This window comes from Protomyctophum bolini (genome assembly GCF_963924005.1).
Source record: "Protomyctophum bolini genome assembly, chromosome: 5".
NCBI classification, from domain to species: Eukaryota; Metazoa; Chordata; class Actinopteri; order Myctophiformes; family Myctophidae; genus Protomyctophum; species Protomyctophum bolini.
The window spans coordinates 5,393,196-5,416,529 of record NC_137866.1 but is presented as its reverse complement, the minus strand read 5'-3'; the positions used below and the strand labels follow the sequence as shown (position 1 = coordinate 5,416,529).

The following is a 23,334-nucleotide window of genomic DNA, read 5'->3' as shown; positions in this document are numbered from 1 at the left end:
CACAAGGGTTCAGGTTCTCAGTCACCAGGACTCATTTCACTACTTTGGATTCACTGGAAGCATGTCGTGTGCTGAAAATAGCCGATAGCAACTCATTGAGTGCCAAGGATGAGTTGGGACTAGTTTAGCGGAGTTATAGGATTTATTGAAATACAAAAACATAATCTGCTCATAATCAGCTGTTATTCACTAACCGAGCACAATGCAGTATGAGAAGCATGACTGATCTGCTGTGGTTATCTCTTTCTTTCTTGAGTTTCTTCTATATGAAATAATGTAACTCTTGTTTAAAAAATAATAATCTTTATTGTCCTGAAGGATATTTGTCTCCACAGTCTGTTCAAACACCCACATCAAAAATGACTCATAGTACATAACACGAAGATAATACGATTTTTTCATATTTATGGTTTTACTTTGTACTTATTTTTTTACATATTCCATATCAGAAAAGAAAAGGAGCAGGAAGAAGATACATCTTATTTATACCTGCCCCTATCATTAAAAAAACATCTAATTGATGCTGCTTCCAACCATACATTTAATATCACCATGATTACATCAAATAAAAAATAAATAAAAACAACAAAGACAAAAGAACATGCAGAGCTCAACAAAGAGAACAAACAAAACAATGCAGAGGGAATAAAAGAACACTTATATCTAACCTTCTAATTAATATTTTATAATTTTTTCCTTTTTAAACAATTTCTTAAACTGAAACACTGTTTCAGTTATAGTGTGAACCCGGGAAAAAACATGTATAATTGCTGCGCTGTTCGCTCTGTGGCTAGTCGACATATTTACTGAAGTTCCTGCAGATCAAGTGCAGATGACTTTGTTGCTTACTTGGTAAGGTTGTCGGGAGACGTCATACCGGCCGTGCGTTCAGTGATGTAGGAAAGTGGAGATTATTTTTATTATTTTATTGTGGTTTGGAGAAACTTAGACCACAACTGTTGCACGAGAACAGGGCAAGGTTGGAAGGGCCTGTCCCTGTCCTCTCCACTATATAGCCAAGAATAGACCGGAAGAAAACATAATCGTATCCATTCATCTCCATCCAACAACACAGTGTTTCCCCTGGTTGATTCTTAGCCAGGATGGTCAGGTGGTCCACAGGCCCTTCCCCTGGTTGATTCTTAGCCAGGATGCTGGTCCACAGGCCCTTCCCCTGGTTGATTCTTAGCCAGGATGGTGCTCCACAGGCCCGTCGCAATTATTACATACCGGTAATCATTTTTAACCAGATATGAAATAAATGTTTAGTGTGTTTGTGTGCTCGTGCGCATGAACCACTGGTTAATATTTAATGCTAATCTCTGATTCATTTAGCTGAGAACACACACACACACACACACACACACACACTTGGCAAAGAGGAAGTTTTTCTCTCAATCGTTCTGTCTCACTTACTTTCATAATATTTGACACACACACACACACAGAGAAATGCAGGTCTAATGACCTCTCCTCTCTTGCTCTCTTTCCTCCGTTCTCTCTCTCTCTCTCTCTCTCTCTCTCTCTCTCTCTCTCTCTCTCTCTCTATGCCAACTTCCCCCTACCCATCTCACAGCCCCCTCTCTCTATCTCTGTGTCTATCTCTCTGTCTCTCTCTCTCTGTCTCCCTCTTTCTCTCTCTCTCTCTCCCCCTCCAGCAGTAATCATATATAATGGATCAGATAGTAATGAATGTTTAATCGCCTCTGAAGCGCAGACCTGAGAATCATCAGACATTTTAAAGTACCTACTCCTCCTCCACTCTTAAAGGGACGTTCCCCGTACTCTTAAAGGGACACGCTCCATGCCCCGCCACTCTCCATTCACCAAGAAGTACATGTTCAAAATGCCCGCCGCCGGCCCGATCCGCTCAGGGCCAGGGTGCTGCCACGGGTCGTTTTAAGCGTGGCGTGTTGATGAGCTTGTTTCATTGGCTGTCTGTGCAGCGGAGCAGCAACGTGGACACGGTCTAGTCCTCTGGGCACGCTCACACATGACGCTTGACACGCGTTGTAGCACTTAACCCCTCTATACCATCTGGATGACCCCTATTCCACCTGGATGACCCTTATTCCACCTGGATGACCCTTATTCCACCTGGATGACCCTTATTCCACCTGGATGACCCTTATTCCACCTGGATGACCCTTATTCCACCTGGATGACCCTTATTCCACCTGGATGACCCTTATTCCACCTGGATGACCCTTATTCCACCTGGATGACCCTTATTCCACCTGGATGACCCTTATTCCACCTGGATGACCCTTATTCCACCTGGATGACCCTTATTCCACCTGGATGACCCTTATTCCACCTGGATGACCCTTATTCCACCTGGATGACCCTTATTCCACCTGGATGACCCTTATTCCACCTGGATGACCCCTATTCCACCTGGTTGACCCTTATTCCACCTGGATGACCCTTATTCTGGTGACTTCTGTTTGCACTCTGTGGCCAGTGGTTCCCCAACTTTTGATTCAAATTCAGATTTCAGATTCAGATACCTTTATTTGCCATTGTGTAAAACACATAGGAATTTGCTTTGACATTGCGTGTGTGCATTTCTTATTCCTTTTTTCACATATAACAAAAACAACAACACAAATACAACACCGTGCAGGAAGTATAAATATAAAGTGCAGAGTTTATGGAATAGTGCAAACATGTCCGGTGACACTCCCTAGGGGGCGGGGTGGGGTGGGAGGGAAACCAGAGTCATTTAGCAGCCTGGCGGCTGAGGGGAAAAAGCTCAGTCTGTGGCGGACTTTTGTAGCCTTCAGCAGCCGCAACCGTCTCCCAGAGGGCAGCACGGTGAGGAGGCCGTGGCCAGGGTGGGAGGGGTCTCCCAGAGGGGAGCAGGGTGAGGAGGCCGTGGCCAGGGTGGGAGGGGTCTCCCAGAGGGGAGCAGGGTGAGGAGGCCGTGGCCAGGGTGGGAGGGGTCTCCCAGAGGGGAGCACGGTGAGGAGGCCGTGGCCAGGGTTGGAGGGGTCTCCCAGAGGGGAGCAGGGTGAGGAGGCCGTGGCCAGGGTGGGAGGGGTCTCCCAGAGGGGAGCAGGGTGAGGAGGCCGTGGCCAGGGTGGGAGGGGTCTCCCAGAGGGGAGCAGGGTGAGGAGGCCGTGGCCAGGGTGGGAGGGGTCTCCCAGAGGGGAGCAGGGTGAGGAGGCCGTGGCCAGGGTGGGAGGGGTCTCCCAGAGGGGAGCACGGTGAGGAGGCCGAGGCCAGGGTGGGAGGGGTCTCCCAGAGGGGAGCAGGGTGAGGAGGCCGTGGCCAGGGTGGGAGGGGTCTCCCAGAGGGGAGCAGGGTGAGGAGGCCGTGGCCAGGGTGGGAGGGGTCTCCCAGAGGGGAGCAGGGTGAGGAGGCCGTGGCCAGGGTGGGAGGGGTCTCCCAGAGGGGAGCACGGTGAGGAGGCCGTGGCCAGGGTGGGAGGGGTCGGCCATGATCTTTCTCCCTCTCTTCAATGCTTGACCCAAATGGTGTTATATATATCAACAAGGATAGGATAATACAAAGAAATGATTAGCCTGATGATCGGTTTGATCCAAGGCTGACTTTAAAACTTTAAGTTAAAGTTGCAGAGGGACACATTACTTTACCTGGGTTACATCTTGTACTTGAATGTTGACATTAAATAATAATGACAAAATTCAGCTTGTAGTGATGATTCTTGAACACACCACACGTGGAAATGCTACCATACGGAAACCAAGGATTCAACCGTGATGTCACTGCTATGCAACACGGCATTAGCACGGATCCAGAAAGAACGCCGTTATGCTGGAAGCTGTTTATAAAGATACCACGGTACCAACGAAGATACCAACCAATCCTTGGACATGTATCGGACTTAACTGTTGAAAAGCACCCAGCTGTGGTCTATCGCCGCTGTTTATCGCTGACCAGCCAGCGTCGGGGACTGACATCTAGTTACGCATCTTGAGTCAACCATTCATGGTCGAGTTTGGAGTCTTTGCATCGTCATGTCGCTGGCTTCCATTGACAATGAATAGTAGACTGAGTCTTTTACTGTACATGGGCCTGTGTGAACGCACCAAGACGTCTACCAACCAGTCCAGAAAACAGAGCATAGAATACCCTCTCAGAGTTACAGGGATATTATCGCTAACGATGGTGTGTGTGTGTGTGTGTGTGTGTGTGTGTGTGTGTGTGTGTGTGTGTGTGTGTGTGTGTGTGTGTGTGTGTGTGTGTGTGTGTGTGTGTGTGTGTGTGTGTGTGTGTGTGTGTGTGTGTGTGTGTGTGTGTGTGTGTGTGTGTGTGTGTGTGTGTGTGTGTGTGTGTGTGTGTGTGTGTGTGTGTGTGTGTGTGTGTGTGTGTGTGTGTGTGTGTGTGTGCAGGTCTAGAGGAGCTGGTCCTATCGGAGATCAACAGTCCCAGTAGGAGTCAGCAGCAGACAGACTCCTCCTCCGTCTCCTCCTTCTCCTACAGAGACATCATGAAGGACACACCTAAAGAACAGAAGGTACACGCTCGCGCACGCACGCACACGCACACACACACACACACACAGCCTACCCAGAAACAGAAGGTACACACACACACACACACACACACACACACACAGCCTACCCAGAATCAGAAGGTACACACACACACACACACACACACACACACACACACACAGCCTACCCAGAATCAGAAGGTACACACACACACACACAGCCTACCCAGAAACAGAAGGTACACACTACACACACAAGACACTAAACTCATAAACCACCAAAGTGGAAAAAGCAGCACTCCAAAATAAAAAATGCAAGACTGGCTCAGATGCAATTTCTCATATTTTATTGAGATCGCTTACGAGTTTTGGCAACAGCCTTTCTCAGAGAGAAGATTAAAAAAAGTCACACGACCTACGCGGGGTTGTCAAACTGGCCACAGGCGCGGAAACAATCTAACCCGCCGGAAGATTTAGAGAAAATAATATCTGTTTTATTGCTGTAGCCTCTGTGAAGCCGCCCTGGCTCTCAGTACCGTGTCTCCTCCTGCTGATTAGCCTGTTGTTTTAGAATGATGTTGTCTCGCTGGCCGTGGCTGTCTTTAGCCTGTGTCTACCGACACAGTCCTCACTAGAGGCCTGAAATTGACGTCCCGACCCTAACTGGACTCTAACTGGGCCCTAACTGGGCCCATTTACCATATATTTATAACGCCTTCATCCAAGGCGCTTTACATAGATTGTGCATTACATTCACCCACACACACACACATTCATACACCGATGGCAGCGGAAACCGTGCAAGGCACCAACCAGCACATCAGGAGCAATTAGGGGTTCAGTGTCTTGCTCAAGGACACTTCGACACTAACTCTGGGGGAGCCCACAGGGTTCGAACTGGCAACCTGGCGGTTACCATCCAGCCACTCTACCCCTGAGCCACCGCCGCCTCGAGTAGTAGTAGATGCTTGAAACGCTTTGAGGTTGTCGATCTGCTACAGTTTTGGACATATGAGGTTTCCAACCGACGGAGACGATAAACTATGTCGCCAGTATCACCTGTAGCGAAGTTCACAAATGTTGTCCAAAAAAACGTAAAGTTGTCTTTGAAGATTGGACGTTCAGTGACAATCGGAAAGATCACTTTTCTCCTATGAGTTGAAATAAAAGGGAATACAACGTCAAACAACACTATGAGGCGTCGCTGAGTAAAAACCAACTCCAAGCTTCACTGAGAGAAAAACAATATACAAAAAGCACATTCCTTGTAAACCAAAACCATATGTTGAAGGACAACATGTCTCTTTAAAAAGGCTTTCTCTGAAATGAACTTCAATCAATCTAAGCTGCAGTTGCAGCAGGTGACAAGTAGACATCTAAACGACATTGTGGAAATGACGACTACTCAGAACGTGACAGGATGGTTAACCCATTCTGGGCGGGAACCCCTTTTGGTGTTTTAAAGCATTATGTTATACTTTAGATATTGAAAAATAGCAGATCTACAAGCTCATAGCGCGGCACCGAGTGCCGCGCTACGAGCTTGTAGGTCTGCTATTTTAGAAAAATCTTAAAAATGGGGCGCAAACCTTTATATATTCTTTCAGAACGAACATTTCTAACTCAAATCTTTGCTTCTGGGAGGGTCCCTGAAACAACATATTTTCAGATGGGGGTCGGCGGCCAATTACATATATTTTTGGGGGTCCTTGACATGGAATAGTTTGAGAACCACCGCCACAGAAACATAGGGGTTTTCAGAAAACTGGATTTAGGATTTAGAAGAAGACATTTTGTAGAATCGTTCCCAGGTCAAAATGTGTTAAAGCCAAGAGCTGTGGGCTGGCTGGGCGCGGCACGTGAAGGAGGAGTGGCGCCGCTCAGTGCACGGCCATGTAGAAGCACCATGCGTGCATTATTCATGAGTTAAAGGGTAAGACCACTTTTTTAGAGGTTTGGGTTGTTTTCTTACCTTATTATGGACAAACTATTACATTACATTCCATGAGTTATTTCGCTCCGTGGTGTTGTTTATTAGCAATTTAAGAAATACAAAATAGGTTCCATTGACTTCCATTGTAGCGGGGAAAGCGCTCTCAAAGTCACTGTTTTAGCACATAAACAAACGCAACAAAAGCTTATTCTGACAGTTTATGACACGAGGAAAACTCATGCGCTTTGTCTTGTTTTTACTAATTTGTGTAGAAAGAAGATCCGTTGGGTATGCCTACACCGACCGAATCACTGCTGTAAAAAACGATCTGATTGGACCAAAACTGTACACCACTTCCTTATTGGAAACGACGGGGGTGTAAACAAATGGATTTGATCTCGTCCGCTTGTCACTAAAAACACACACAATGGACGTGTTTGAGGGAGACACTTTAGAAGAGACTTTAGAAGAAGTGTGTAAAGTGTTTGTCTGGGATTGCTCATATGCGAGGGTGCATCTCAAACAGCGTGGAGACTTCTGTTTACAAACGAAACCTCGCAAGACGGCCCGCGAGAGTTGGGAACGCCGTAGTACTGCTCCAGTCTATCTCCGACTAAAATTGTAACTTTATAAATATATCTTAAAAGACGAAAATAAAACGGCATGAGTTTTCCTGGTGTCATAAACTGTCTTTAGCTTTTGTTGCGTTGGTTTATGTGCTAAAAGAGTGACTTTGAGAGCGGTTTCCCCTTTACAATGGAAGTCAATGAGCGACTATTTTTATTTCTTAAATTGCTAATAAACAACACAATGTAGCGAAATAACTCATGGAATGGAATAGTTTGCCCATAATAAGGTAAGAAAACAACCCAAACCTCTCAAAGTGGTCTTACCCTTTAAAGTTCTCAGTCACCATGACTAGAGATGTACCAATACTAGGCATGTAACGATATATCGTATATCGATATTAATCCCGACGATATGAATCGATTCATTGAAATAAACAAAAAGAGTTGGCATGTTCAAACATGCAGTAATCCTGGTCTCTAAACTGCCTCCCCCTGGCCAGCCGGATGGAGGGGAAAGGTTGGAATAACGTGTTCCTTCCACGCGCTACGTCCTACCGGGTAAACTCCCCCCTGTCGGGTGAAAAGAAGCGGCTTGAGGGGCCTTGTGGTTAGAGTGTCCGCTCTGAAACTGGGAGGTCGGGGTTCGATTCCCGGGCCGGGTCATACCAAAGGCCGTAAAAATGGGACCCAATGCCTCCCTGCTTGGCACTCAGCATCAAAGGGTTGGACTGGGGGGGTCAAATCAATTAATGAAATGATTCCCGAGCGCGGCACGCACGGCTGCAGCTCACCACTCCAAGAGATGGGTCAAATGCGGAGAACAAATGTCACTTTATTAATAGAAACGCTGGGGCTCCCAAAATGTGTTCATAATTAAACGACAGCGTTTAACCCATTCTGAACGGGAACCCGTTTTGGTGTTAGCATCATGTTATGCTTTAGCTATTGAAAAATAGCAGATCTACAAGCTCATAGCGCGCCACCGAGTGGCGCGCTACGAGCTTGTAGGTCTGCTATTTTTTTAAAATCGAAAGAACGACTGACATTTTTAGAATCTGATCTCAGGTCAGAATGGGTTAATCAGACCAGTGTGTGTCCCAGTGGAAACCTCATATGAATCTGATCTCAGGTCAGAATGGGTTAAGTGAGACACTGTACTGCGACGCCAGGCTGATGAACCGAAGTGACAGCTGTGGGAGTACGCGCTGGTCCTCTCGTGCGTACGTCTGCACGTGTGTTCGCTCGCTGCACGATGGGTGTGGCCAGCATAATGTCACATATGAATGAGTTTGACACCTGTGTGTGTGGGCGACTGGGCGAGTGTGTGTGTGTGTGTGCGCGCGCGTGTGTGTGTGTGGGCGAGCGTGTGTGGGCGCGAATCATCACGTCTTTCTTGATGGATAATATCTTTACGTAAACAGTATCTGCATCTTCTCTAGTGGTGCTAGCTAGTCTATTTATAGTGGAGATAGTCCTCTGGCTGTCCTACACTCCACACTATAGTTATATATTCTACTGTATATACAGGTATATTTCAGGCTGCAGAATGTTCAGAATTGTGTGCTCGGTAGTAGATTATTTCTCAGCAAAATGCTTCTTGGCAATAACTTCCATATACGGCTGGAAAGCCTGTTACGCTGCTCATCTCTCATATCCATTAGAGATATTAAAATGAGGCTCCACTTAAAAGGAATATAAACAGGATTACAACAAAAAATGCCATCTACCAAATAAAGAAATGTACGTCTAGTGTAGACCACAGTCAATATTAATAATGTCTATATTCCTGTCTCTATTTCAGTCTAGTGGAGGTAGTAATGTATATATTTCTATCTATATTTCAGTCTAGCGGAGGTACTAGTAATGTATTTATTTTTATCTATATTTCAGTCTAGCGGAGGTAGTGATGTATATATTTCTATCTATATTTCAGTCTAGCGGAGGTAGTGATGTATATATTTCTATCTATATTTCAGTCTAGCGGAGGTAGTGATGTATATATTTCTATCTATATTTCAGTCTAGTGGAGGTAGTAATGTATATATTTCTATCTATATTTCAGTCTAGCGGAGGTAGTGATGTATATATTTCTATCTATATTTCAGTCTAGCGGAGGTAGTGATGTATATATTTCTATCTATATTTCAGTCTAGCGGAGGTAGTAATGTATATATTTCTATCTATATTTCAGTCTAGCGGAGGCAGTCCTCAGTCTCAGCGGCCAGCAGAGCTGTCGGACGATGAGGTGGGAGAGTTGTTCCAGAGACTGGCTGAAGTTCAACAGGAGAAGTGGATGTTGGAGGAGAAGGTGAGAAGCACACATCTAATATTTTATTATTGTAATATGCTATAAAATATCTGTGCTTAACACTGAGGATCTTACACTATACTGTAGATTGGGGTCCCAGAGATCAGACAATAAAGTGACTAACAAGATGCCAGAACCACCTAAGCTTGGCTCCTTTCCAGGCGAAGGAGCAGCGGCTCTACTCCGAGTCTCTCCCGTGTGACTGAACTTCTCACCCTATCTCTAAGGGAGATGCCAGCCACCCGTCAGAGAAAACTCATTTTTGGCCACTTGTATTCGCGACCTTATTCTTTCGGTCATGACCCACACTTCATGGCCATAGGTGAGAGTAGGGATGAAGATTGCTGGCTCAACTCTCTTTTCGTCACAACAGTGCAGTACAGTGACTGTGAACACACCGCCCCTACTCCCATTCTCTGGGTGATGATCTCCTTCTCCGTCCTCCCCTCACTCGTCAACAAGACCCTTTGTCTATTTGGGACCAGATTTGACTGAGAGCCTGCCATCGCGCAAACAGAGGAGAAAAACTTTTTTATTTTTTTCAAAATGAGTTAATAGCACAGGCAGACATCTTCACATACTAACTAGAGCATGTCTGAAATAAGTGTCAGAGCTGAAATCGACATGTAAATATGAAATAAATGCTTTAACATGTAGCTAGGTGTAATGTTAAGAGACCACAGAAGTGAACCTTTCAAGCCTGTTTTCTCAACTCGCTGTTTTCTGCAAGACATTACTCTATAAGACATATCTCCAAAACTGGTGGGTCAAACTGAACAACCAATATGTCAATTTGAAGCTATGATTCCCTGCTTTTATATGACATGAAAGAACGAAAATAAAAAACAATCCAATGGCAGTCCCTCAGTCAAAGTTAGTCACATTTGTCTATTTGTACACTGTCTGAGTTGTGGGCTTCCACAAATGGGGGGTCCTTGAGATGACATATTTTAAGAATCACTGGTTTAAATCATGTAATCTGATAATTGTATAATAACCATAAACCAAGGCTATGAAGTCTAAGTCCGTGGTATGGTTGTTTATCAGTCCTTGTAAAGAAACGGTACAAATGGGACTGTCACGAAAACATCTTTCAAGCTTCAGATATTCCGTGCATTGTTCAAGCCGCTATCCAGAGACTTAATTAATTGGCCAATTAATCAAATCAAGACTCTTTGTTCTATTCACAGTGGCTACAGTAAATAATAATCACATAGATATCTGGTCTTAGCAAAAATTATATTTTGTGTGTGTGTGTGTGAATCTCTTGGTTCACATTGTTCTAGTAGTTTTGTACTACTAGAAAATAATTTCTGTCGAATAATGAAATTGAGCTGACTTTGGGAAAATGTTGCATAATCGCAATATTACACTCGAGGGTGTGCTTTAACGTGATTATCGGCACGACAGCCTTGCTGCAGTAACATGGCAGAGCCGTAAGCAGCGCTGAAGTGCCGATAATCACGTTAAAGCACACCCTCGAGTGTAATATTGCGATTATGCAACATTTTCCCAAAGTCAGCTCAATTTCATTATTCGACAGATTTTTTTTTTAATGCCATTTTTAGCTACTATGTCCCTGAACTTCCCATGAGAACTGCTAGCGTAGCCCCATTCGCATAGTGCTGGGACAGGACCCGGCACTCGTTTGAAGCATGGGTGGATTTCAACCAATCAGATTGCTTCGTTTGAACGACCTGTCGTATAATGAAGATTGTAAAAAACCACTACATCCACTTAGACTTTTTAGAGACAAGCCTGGCGTACACTGGCCACTGCATGTAAAGAGACCTCAGATAGTTCCACTGGCCACTGCCAGGGTCCATGTAAAGAGACCTCAGATAGTTCCACTGGCCACTGCCAGGGTCCATGTAAAGAGACCGCAGATAGTTCCACTGGCCACTGCCAGGGTCCATGTAAAGAGACCGCAGATAGTTCCACTGGCCACTGCCAGGGTCCATGTAAAGAGACCTCAGATAGTTCCACTGGCCACTGCCAGGGTCCATGTAAAGAGACCTCAGATAGTTCCACTGGCCACTGCCAGGGTCCATGTAAAGAGACCTCAGATAGTTCCACTGGCCACTGCCAGGGTCCATGTAAAGAGACCGCAGATAGTTCCACTGGCCACTGCCAGGGTCCATGTAAAGAGACCTCAGATAGTTCCACTGGCCACTGCCAGGGTCCATGTAAAGAGACCGCAGATAGTTCCACTGGCCACTGCCAGTTACTTTTGTAAACTCTCTGTCACATTAACAGCACAACCGTGAGTTATGTTATTAACACATTTAGTACCGGAACTGCATCAAAATAAAGGCGTTGCTTGCGCCGGAGTAATCGCCAGAGTAGTGATCGCTTCCATTTTGAAAGCCATGAACCGGAAATACTTTCTTAAAAAAGTTGACTGACAAAGTGCCATCACAATCTCCGATCATCTTAATATATTTATATACGCTACAAAAAGAGTTCATATTTTGCGGGAGAGACGGATGAGGAGCAGAAACGCAGCGCCAGCATATCGATCCATTCATCACCACGGAGAGCGCCCTGGATGAGGAGATACGAGTCATTCTTTCCGCCGCGCTAACATGGGAGTCAATGACAAGCTAATAGTTTCACAGAGCGTTAGCATACGGCAAGCGAAAAGCGAAATGCCAAAAAAAAAAGAAGTAATTATTCTGAATATTATTATCTCGCCCCGCGTCGTTTGGACGTCGCTAGGACGTCCACAGACGTCGAAGGCACCTCTCGGTTCCAATCCTTATGACGTTTCAGGACGTATTATGTACAAAATGTGTTAATGCTTACTAGTAGGAGTATGTAGGTGTATTCTAATGTATTGTATTGAATTGTATTGTATTGTGTCTGCAGGTGAAACACCTGGAGGTCAGTAGTTCGTCCATGGCTGAGGACATCTGTAGGAAGAGTGCAATTATAGAAACATACGTGATGGACAGTCGTATAGGTACAGTACCCTCACATACGCACGCACCCACACACCCAGTTACACACACACCCACACACCCAGTTACACACACATGCGCGATTTTTTTTCTTCTAATATCGAGACTGGGGTTTTTTGCAGTGTGCAAACCTCTCTCTGCAGTGGATTTCTTCTTCACCAGCAGTTCAACTGTCCCACATGCTGCTATATTTAACTACATTGACGCTGTGTGTGTGTGTGTGTGTGTGTGTGTGTGTGTGTGTGTGTGTGTGTGTGTGTGTGTGTGTGTGTGTGTGTGCGCGCGCCGAGAGGCGGTTATCTTTAATAGCTCTAAAGGGAGCTTTCCCTCAGCATTTTCTCTGCAATTAGATAAACTTGGTATCCACTTGTCTCCTCCCTTCCTTTCCCCTTATCTCTCCTATGCACCTTCTCCTCTCCTCTCCCTTCCTACAGTGTATCTCATCATGTCCCGTGCTGTTTTTAATTTCATGTCTGACTGACTTAACAGAGGACACACACATAAATGTTCACACATAAAGACACAAATATACAAAAATTCACTCTCTCTCTCTCTCTCTCTCTCTCTCTCTCTCTCTCTCCAATTCCATTACCAGTGCGATAATAGTGAATGTAATGGCCAGTAAAGCACTGGACACTTATCTTGCGTGTGTGTGTGTGTGTGTGTGTGTGTGTGTGTGTGTGTGTGTGTGTACGTACGCGCGTCCACGCGCATAGTGAAATGTGATCGTGTTCTATGGTTGGCCCACAGACTGCAAACGGAGCAGTTTGTCATGAATACAGCCAACACAAACACACACACTAACATCTTTTAACGTTCACTTCTACTCGTTCACTTCTACACTTAACAGTGTTTATTTCATCGACTAAAGCTATGCCAAAAAAAGTTTCTTGACTACTTTTTTTTTCACTTGTTTTCATTAAAAACTAAGCTACGATGACTAAAACTAAGATGCTGACAACTAGACTAAAATGTTAGGGAGTGGAGAAGAGATCCAGTAGAAACTAAAAGACAAGTCAGTTTACGTTTGGTTGCGCCCAGGACGGTGTTGCGTTTTGAAAATAGCAGATCTACAAGCAGATCTACAAGCTCGCAACGTATATGGTGAGCTTGTATATCAGCCATTACGACGCCATCAAGGCCCGCCGAAATACATTTCCGTCGTCTAAATCATCTTTCCTAGTTTGTTTTTTTGTCGACTAAAATCTCATATTTAGTTGACTGAAACTGAAAGCATTTCAGATGACTATGAGGTTATGGTTTTTCATGAAGCATTTCAGATGACTAAGAGATTATGGTTTAACATGAATATTATTCATTTCAGTTTGTACTTATTTTTTACATATTCCATAGCAGAAAAGGAGCAGGAAGAAGATACATCTTATTTATACCTGCCCCTATCATTAAAAAAACATCTAATTGATGCTGCTACCAACCATACATTTTATATCACCATGATTACATCAAATAAATAAATAAAACCAACAAAGACAAAAGAACATGTAGAGCTCAACAAGAGACCACACAAAACAACGCTGAGGGAACAAAAATAATAACACAGTCTAATTCATATTTTATCATTTTAAAACTGAAACACTGTTGTACAACTCTTCAACTCCTGGTTTTGTGAATTCCATAACTTTATACCTGTTCTTCATAAGTTTATACCTACAGTATTCAAAAGACTAAAGCTAAATCAAAATGTGCTGTCAAAATCAACACCACTCTCTCCCTCTCTCTCTCTCTCTCTCTGTGTCCTCTCTGTGTCTCTCTCTCTCTCCCTCTCTCTCTCTCTCTGTGTCCTTGCCTATGTCTCTCTCCCTCCAGGCTCTTCGTCGGGGGCGGTGGTCCATGCAGCCCACCACCACCACCAGGCTGACCGAGGGTCTCTGGGCTCCGTGCTCAGAGACCTGGTGAAGCCGGGAGACGAGAACCTCCGGGAGATGAACAAGAAGCTGCAGAACATGCTGGAGGAACAGCTCACTAAGAACATGCACCTGCAAAAGGTACGCACACAGGCACGCACACACACACACACACACACACACACACACACACACACAACACACGAGTCCTGAAACCTCTCCATTCAAATACAACTTAACCCATTTTGCGCGGGAACCCCTTTTGGCGTTATGTTATGCTTTAGCTATTGAAAAATAGCAGATCTACAAGCTCATAGCGCGCCACCGAGTGGCACACTACGAGCTTGTAGGTCTGATATTTTTGGAAAATCGAAGAACGACTGACACAGAAACATAGCTTTTTCAGAAAACTGTCGGGATGCAGAAGACATTTTTTTAATCTGATCTCAGGTCAGAATGGGTTAAACAAATGTACGGTATGAGTTTTCTTTTGGACACTCTTACTGTGTAGGCGTTGTTGAACGTGTGCATGCGTGCGTATGTACGTGTGTGTGCGTTGATGTGTTGCCATGGTGGTGGTGGGTGGCCTTAACTGTTCCCATGATGATGATGAGCAAAAATAGAACTCTGCTCAAGACAAGGCGGATTGCTCGCGTGTGATTTATTTCATTACATGCCATTATGTTCGTGTTTGTGTGACTGTGTGTGTGTGCGTGTGCGTGTGCGTGCGTGCGTGCGTGCGTTGGAGTGGGTGGACATAGTGCCCTGAGGGGGTTCCAGGTTACACACACACACACGCAACCTTGATAGAGGAGACATTTCTCAAACTGATCTGGAACCAGAAAACTCCTCTCCTCTCCTCTCCTCTCCTCTCCTCTCCTCTCCTCTCCTCTCCTCTCCTCTCCTCTCCTCTCATATTAACTATGTTGTATAACACTCATTTAAAGCTGTATATTTCTTAGCGACACTATAAATCCATGTTTTGTGGGGGGGGTTTTGGTGCTTGCGTCGGCATCAATCAGGACACAGATGGAGACAAAGTCCCAAACAGTTGGTGAGGTTGTTTTAGCATCTGGCTCCAAAACAGCTCCATCATGTTGAGCTGTGTTAACCCATTTACGTTTAAAAAAAAAAACGTTCGCTCTGAAAGAATATATATTCAAAAGATTTGTGCCTGCATTTTCACGATTTTTCAAAAAAAATAGCAGATCTACAAGCTCGTAGCGCGCCACCGAGTGGCGCGCTACGAGCTTGTAGATCTGCTATTTTTCAATAGCTAAAGCATAACATAATGCTTAGTTAAAAAAAAACACCAAAAGGGGTTCCCGTCCAGAATGGGTTAAATGGCTTTGTCTCCATTCCCTGCAGTGGGATCGATAGATGTTTGTAGTTTTTTAGCTACTTTGCTTTAACCCATTCTGACCTGAGATCAGATTCATACGAGGTTTCCACTGGACACGCACTGGTCTGATTATAACCCATTCTGACCTGAGATCAGATTCTATAAAAATGTCAGTCGTTCTTCGATTTTTCAAAAATAGCAGACCTACAAGCTCGTAGCGCGCCACTCGGTGGCGCGCTACGAGCTTGTAGATCTGCTATTTTTCAATAGCTAAAGGCAAAGCATGACATGATGCCGACACCAAAATGGGTTCCCGTTCAGAATGGGTTAAATTGGAGCCGACAGTATTTTCACCCTTATCTCTGGTGGTGATACTGACCCAGCCTGTCGGTGCAACGAGGAGATACGTACGCCGCGTCAGCCATATTGCAAATAAAATAATGGAAGATGTGCAAACGTTTGCGAAATGCCGGACCCCCTCCCTGTTAGGGAGCCGCATTACCCTTATTTAATGTACGTTGTTCGCAGTTAATCACTGTTAATCACCCCAGTGTTTTTCAGCGGCGGCAGGGTGGCTCAGGGGTAGAGTGGCTGGATGGTAACCGCAAGGTTGCCAGTTCCAACCCTGTGGTGCTCCCCCAGAGTTAGTGTCCAAGTGTCCTTGAGCAAGACACTGAGGGCCATATTTTGCGTGTCCAGTCTCATGGTCGGGCGGGTAGGACCAAGTCTCATGGGATTTGGGATTTGTTTATAAACATTTTGGTATTTGTTTATAAACATTTGTGATTTGTTTATAAACATTTGGGATTTGTTTATAAACATTTTGGGATTTGTTTATAAACATTTGGGATTTGTTTACAAACATTTGGGATTTGTTTATAAACATTTGGGATTTGTAAGTCTCATGGGGGGGGTAGGACCACAGTCAGGGCCGGTTCTAGGCATAGGCGAACTAGGCGGTCGCCTAGGGCCTCAACCACTGAGGGGGCCTCGTCACAGGGAGAAGATTTTTTTTTTTCATGTATCCCTTACATGGGCTACTGGCCACATGTGGGCCCCACCTAGCTTCTTAATTTTTATCTCAAAGTGCACCAGATTGAAGCATTTTCATGGCAAATTTACATTTTTTACATTTTTATCCGGCGTGGCAAAGCAGGAGGGGGGGGGGGGGGGGCTCTGTATAATATGTTGCCTAGGGCCTCAAAAGGCCTAGAACCGGTACTCTTAAGTACCAGGTCTTATTACTTAACTTAAGACCTGGAGAGGTGTGATCAATGCCATTTGGGCTATTCTGAGTGACCAAAGAGCATTGACCACACCTCCAGGTCTTAAGTTAAGTAATAAGACCTGATTTAAGACACACAAAATATGGCCCAGAACCCCTCATTTCTCCTGGTGTGCTGGTTGGTGCCTCCTTGCACGGTTTCCGCTGCCATCGGTGTATGAATATGTGTGTGTGTGTGTGTGTGTGTGTGTGTGTGGGGGTGAATGTAATGCACAATCTATGTAAAGGTGTGTGAATGTGTGTGTGAATGGGTGAATGTAATGCACAATCTATGTAAAGGTGTGTGAATGTGTGTGTGAATGGGTGAATGTAATGCACAATCTATGTAAAGGTGTATGAATGTGTGTGAATGGGTGAATGTAATGCACAATCTATGTAAAGGTGTATGAATGTGTGTGTGAATGGGTGAATGTAATGCACAATCTATGTAAAGCGCCTTGGATAAAGGCGCTATATAAATGCACCATTTACCTTTTTTTTTAATCAGCTGCCTAAAGCTAGGAATTGTAACTTTAATAGTTCTGTACATTGATTACAAAGACACCAGTGACCGTTTTGACAAATATGTTTGCTGTTCAAAATGTTTGCAGATATGACTCCATATATATATATATATATAGATCACAACATGAAATGTGCAGATCTCTAAGCTCACAAGTGTGTGTGATCTTGTAGATCAGTTATTTATCAGTTATCAAACTCTGACCCTTAACCCATTCTGACCTGAGATCAGATTCATACGAGGTTTCCACTGGACACACACTGGTCTGATGAACCCATTCTGACCTGAGATCAGATTCTAAAAATGTCAGTCGCTCTTCGATTTTTCAAAAATAGCAGACCTACAAGCTCGTAGCGCGCCACTCGGTGGCGCGCTATGAGCTTGTAGATCTGCTATTTTTCAATAGCTAAAGCATAACATGATGCTAACACCAAAACGGGTTCCCGGTCAGAATGGCTTAAAGTGAACGCGTATGTATGGTGGCACCTGGAACTGGGGTTTATGCTAACAGCTAGCCACAATAAAAGAGTTGACTCTTGAAAGCGTAAAGTGAAACCACAGGTCCATTTGGTTTCATTTTACACTCAAGTTAAATTGTTGCTATTATTGCTACTACTTACTTATTAAGTAAGTAGTAAGTAGCCTTGTCGAGCCATGAGGCCCATAGGGGCAGCAGCCTACGTATCTCCTGTTTCTGTAGCGTGAGGCAGCTTGATGTACAAGTACACCCCCTGGACATGACGCTAGTATGTCGCAGGGACTTATACCCCCAATCCAACCCTTTGATGCTGAGTGTCAAGCAGGGAGGCACTGGGTCCCATTTTTACAGTCTTTGGTATGACCCGGCCGGGGATCGAACCCTGACCTCCCAGTCTCAGGGCGGACACTCTAACCACAAGGCCACTGAGCTGGTATTATTGCTGAACAAGAGTTAAATTATTAACTCTTGTTAAATTATTGCTAAACATTACTGCATTACTTAATTGGAGATTAACGAGTAGAGAATGCAGAAATATTGTTGTTTTGATCGTTTGCCTGTTGTCTCTCCTATGGCACCACATCAATACAGCATGGAATTATTTGTGGACAAAATATTTTCCAACAACAACAAAATATTCTGAGGTTTAGGGTCTGAGAGGCTAAATCTCTGGCGGTCTGTGTGGCTCAAATGCTGAATAAATGATGGGCCTTGATTTATGAAAAGCGTTGACTGAAAACCACTGACCTCTTATTTGGTCCACGATGCAGTGAAAGTTCATGGTCGTTTGACCTGGACGGTCTTATTCACACAGCAGTCTGAACAGCATAGATGTGGAGATGTGTCTGTTACTTGAACTCTGTGAATCATTTATTCGGCCGGTAACCCGAGGTGCAGTTAATTAGCCGTTAACTGCGTCTGCTAACTCCAATGACGGTCGGTCTCTCCTCTGCAGCACAGCTAGTTGACTCTGTCTGGATATTCCTTTCCCATGGCCGCTGTCGTGCAGAGAGACGGCTTCGATCGCCACAACACTTGATGCTTTTTTGTGACTGTGTTTGATTTGAAGCAGTGTTGACGGCTTGGCAGGAATCAGGGCAACGGCGGCCATGGCCGTCGTTGCCCCTCTCTTTGGCCGTGTGCCCCTCGAAAAATGATATGCCCATACGGCCGCGGTGCCAATGTGCCCCGACCGGCGCGCCCACAGCAGTTCATTTTACCGTTTTTCCTTTGCGCAATTTTCCAGTCATTACGGTAACCTTCCCCAAACGTCTCGCGCAGACTTGTATTGTCTGTATTGTAGTTGTGTTGCCATTTGCCTCCTCCTCCGCACCATGCATGCATACACGCACTGACACTGACTGAGTAAACAGTGGGCATTTAGCCCGCACTCTGCCTACTAGAGCGCACACAGCTCTCGCTCACTGACACTCTGCCCGGTGCTTCAAGATTATTATCACACAGAGTCCGTGTGTTAAGGCCAACGTGACTCGTCTTCATGGATATAAACTCACAAAACAACACCACGCAACAGCATAGACTGCAGGACTCCTCCACCATTCACCACACCGTCGTCTGCTATACGTTAGTTGACAGAGTAAATTGTTTAAACAGCCAACGCTGGCCACGGCTAATATCGCTAGCCAAAGTAGCCAAGCACCAGAGCACGCTCACTGTACACCACACGTTGCTCGCTTAATAATTATTTATTTCTGTATCAATGCGGACATAACGTGGTAAATGTTCATAAGCACACAATTATACAAATGCTTTTTACACTTTGTGTTGAGTTGAGTTGAGTCCTCAGTAGATCTCATCTGTCACTAACCTCTCTACAATGCCATATGCCAGTCTAGCCTTAAAATCTACATTTATATGTTATTCAATATATTACTTTAGCACTAAACCAAGCCCTCACAAAAGTTATGTAAGTAAGTAATTGTTATTTATAAAGCACCTTTCGAAACAAAGTTAGAAGGTGCTGAACAATTTGCACAGTATAAACAATAGAAGCAAATTAGAAGAAATAAGATAATAGTGTGAGTTTTTCTCGCGCAAGTTTTTCTTGCAAGTTTTAAAACTTTTAGATTTTTTTGTAGATTTTTTTTAAAAATGAATGTAGGCTGTGAATTAACTCACAGTTTAATCCAGTGATCCTTAGCCATTTTAATTTCAAGGACCCCCAAATTAAATCTATATGAATTAGCCTAGGCCATTTCATTATTATAACAGTAGCTACTTATATTTTGTCATTTAAAGCTGTGATTATTTATTTGAGAAGCACTGTTCTGAACCAATGTTCGCCTTGAAATACATGTTTTAATCATCCTTAACCTTTAAGATAAAAGAATTATGGGGGAATTACCGGGGACTTAAAATAATTGTGCCCTCAAAAAGTTGACCACACTAAAGGCCACTTCTTTTTTTTTAGTTTTCAAAGGTTAGTGAAAACGCTCTGCTTCGCTGGCGAAAGCACCCATAGATGATGTTTTAACTCTGGCAGTCAATGTTAATTAATGTCCAATAAAAATAACCAATAATCAATCTGGAACATTAAATGTTTTTGTTTTTTTACATGCTTAATGTGTGTACAGTGTGTGCGTAGACTGCGTTAGTCTGTGTATTTTGTCTTCATCATGCTAACTCTCTCTCTCTCTCTCTCTCTCTCTCTCTCTCTCTGTGTGTGCAGGACTTGGAGGTGTTGTCTCAGGAATTAGTCCGTCTCAGTAAAGAGGGCGGTGGTGGAGGAGGCGGCAGTGCAGCTGGTCTGGGATCAGACTAACACTGGGAACATCAATCCCATCTCCTTCCGTTTCAATGACCCCAGACCAGCGTTTATTAATGCCTGGAAGTCTGCAGCCACTGAAAGTCCAATGAACGCTGGAAGAACATCCGTCGGTTAGACATCCCTCCATCTTTTTCATCACCAAAGGGATCAAAGAAAGAAGGAATGGACACTACAGGATGGAGATGGAGAGATATACTACTGAATGTACTATAACTGGACTGCACCGCTTAGCTTACAGTGTGTGGCGCTGTTCCTGAACCTGACCCCTGGCTATGTCTTGGAACTCAGGCCCAAGGGAATGAACTCTCTCTGTGTGTGTGTGTGTGTGTGTGTGTGTGTGTGTGTGTGTGTGTGTGTGTGTGTGTGTGTGTGTGTGTGTCACTGGACCTGGCTATGTACTGGTCCACCTGCCTATACGAGATGTCTTTTCGTTGTCCTTGTGACCAGACAGACTGCGTTAATATTCATGTTTGTAGTCTTTTTGGTGTGGCGACACCAGCTGGTCCATCTATGCTCGTTAGATGTTAGAACTGCGATTCCCACAATTTATTCAATTTGAAACTAAGCCCCAAAACTAACGGCGGATTTTAACAACTTTTAAACAAATAAATTCATTTTTAATACATGTACAGCGCCTGCAGGCCAGTGTCTTCTCTGTGTTTTAGAGAAGTTGTCAAAAAACACATTTTTGGTCACAAAAAGAAAGCCCTTATTAAGCCATATTACGATATCCAAAATCACAGATGGTATGTACGGTATTCTCATAATCACCATATCGATGTATTTCCCTGGAAGGTGTGTTGCTCAAAGCCCAGTGGAATAGTAAGAGAGTGGCGACACGCTTTGATCTTCCTATGGGCTATAGTTCCAAACATTGGAACTATCCCATTGAGATACAATGACCACTTACAATGGGAGTCAACGCTATTGTCGCCACTCTTTTACTTCTCTGGCTCAAAGGCACAGTGGCAGCAGACTGCGTGTTCCATCCAGATGGCCCCAGCCGGTCTGGGGATTAGAACCAGCAACATTCTGGTCACAAGGCCGATGAACTGAGATCTGCTGTATAGTCAGAACTGTGGCTACGTGCTGGAAGACGATGTTTTGTATCTCTGCTATACGTAAACACTGTCTGTTTGCCAGGGTCTGGCTATGTTCTGGACTAGGCAGCTGTCGCTATAAACTGTCTGTAACTGATTGTAGATCAGCCTATTGCTTTCTGCAACTCGGTCATCTTAATAACTGTTCAAGCCTGGCTATGTCCTGGATTACAAGCCTTTACCAGAATACTCTCTCCTATTGGCGCTGACTGACTGTACATTTCTACTTTTGCTTAACCCATTCTGACCTGAGATCAGATTCATACGAGGTTTCCACTGGACACACACTGGTCTGATTAACTGTCTAAAGTGAAACCTGCCTATCACCTGCGTTTCATCATGTGTTCCTGTTGCTTCCGCTGACTGGGCTCTGTCTATGTCCTGAGATACTTAACCAGTATAAATACATATACAGTTGAATCCATTTCATATGCTAAAAAGAAAACAACACGTTCCGTTAATGGTATAATTTACTACGTTATTTACCGTTTTGGATATATTCTATATGTATATTGGTTCTATAAGTTAATGGCCTGTTTTTGGGGGCAAGTTGTGGCATACCTGCCCTGTGCATGACCTCTGACCTCATGTTCTAGTAACCTGAAACTCCAGCTTACTGGGTTCATCTTAGTTCATCTTACTGGGTTGTTTGATTCCCTGATGGCAGTTTGAACCACATGAAATCTAGCGCCCCTATTACGGGGCAAAAACTCAGCAAAAAACGGCAGATCTTATAGCTTGTGGATCGGTTATTTTTTGGCAAAGATGCACACAAAGGAGCAGACCAAGTACAGAGCCGTGGAGGATGCCGGTCAATGGAAGTATATATATATGGTTTAACTATTTATATTTCCTTTAAACCTTTATTTGTTCTATGATTTGCTGATTAGATCTGGTTTTAGTGGCCATCATGAATCAGACCTACAGTAATGTGACTTGCTGGTTTCAGTAAAAAACGAACTGGCGAATGTGTTTGTAAACATTTTACAAACACATGCTGGTCTTCTAATGTCTTTCTTCTTCATAGTTTATTGTGAAAAGTAACAATATTTCTTTGAACCACTGATCTGAACGGAACACGGTTTAGGTTGTGATGAGGACCTTCATATGAGGTTCTAATCATGACCTCTCCAGGAGGTTGAGATGACGAGGTGTGTTGTGTTTCTGTCTTTATGGATTAATCCTGTATATAGACACTGATATGACTTCTAACTGTATGAAAAATCAACTGTATTTATGACAAAGTCCTGATTTCAAATCTGTATGATTATTATTATTATTATTGTAATTACGATGAGCTCAAATACAACTATTGTCTGACGATTTCCCTGTCTCTGGAATGGAATACAGTATATATATATTTTAGATGTGAGAAATTAAAATATTAAATACACACTAAAGGTGACATACACAACCAAATAATTCGCAAAATGTCAGTGGAATATATGGACACGGCTCCTGCGATTCAGGCGGCGTGATTATTTCTGATCACGTGTATGCTGTGTAGATGCACAAAGTGTAGTCTGTGTCATCGGTGCCCATAACCCTAGGTGGGATTGGAGAAAGGGCCTTTCTGTGTGGAGTTAGCATGTTCTCCCCTAGGGTAGGTCTAATCTCATCCAGGTGCTCACATGTCCCTGTGTCACATGTCACATGTCCTATAGTGGTCAGGTGCGTATACTCACAGCTATTTTCAAAACTTCTTAAACATTTATTTTCTTATTTTTTCTTCTATTTCTTAG

General features: G+C 44.1%; 1 protein-coding gene across 5 annotated transcripts in view; it reads left to right on the top strand.

Moving 5' to 3' along the window:
* gripap1 (GRIP1 associated protein 1) overlaps positions 1 to 22,917 on the top strand; it is a 48,338-nt gene extending 25,421 nt beyond the window's left edge. For all 5 annotated transcript variants that reach the window (XM_080764368.1, XM_080764367.1, XM_080764369.1 and 2 more), the window contains 5 exons: positions 4,359 to 4,483; positions 9,156 to 9,272; positions 12,141 to 12,234; positions 14,060 to 14,238; positions 20,394 to 22,917. In XM_080764368.1, the coding sequence (XP_080620494.1) occupies positions 4,359 to 4,483; positions 9,156 to 9,272; positions 12,141 to 12,234; positions 14,060 to 14,238; positions 20,394 to 20,486 (608 nt within the window). In that variant the 3' untranslated portion in view covers positions 20,487 to 22,917. The remainder of the gene's footprint in view (positions 1 to 4,358; positions 4,484 to 9,155; positions 9,273 to 12,140; positions 12,235 to 14,059; positions 14,239 to 20,393) is intronic.
* Positions 22,918 to 23,334: the final 417 nt, after the last annotated feature.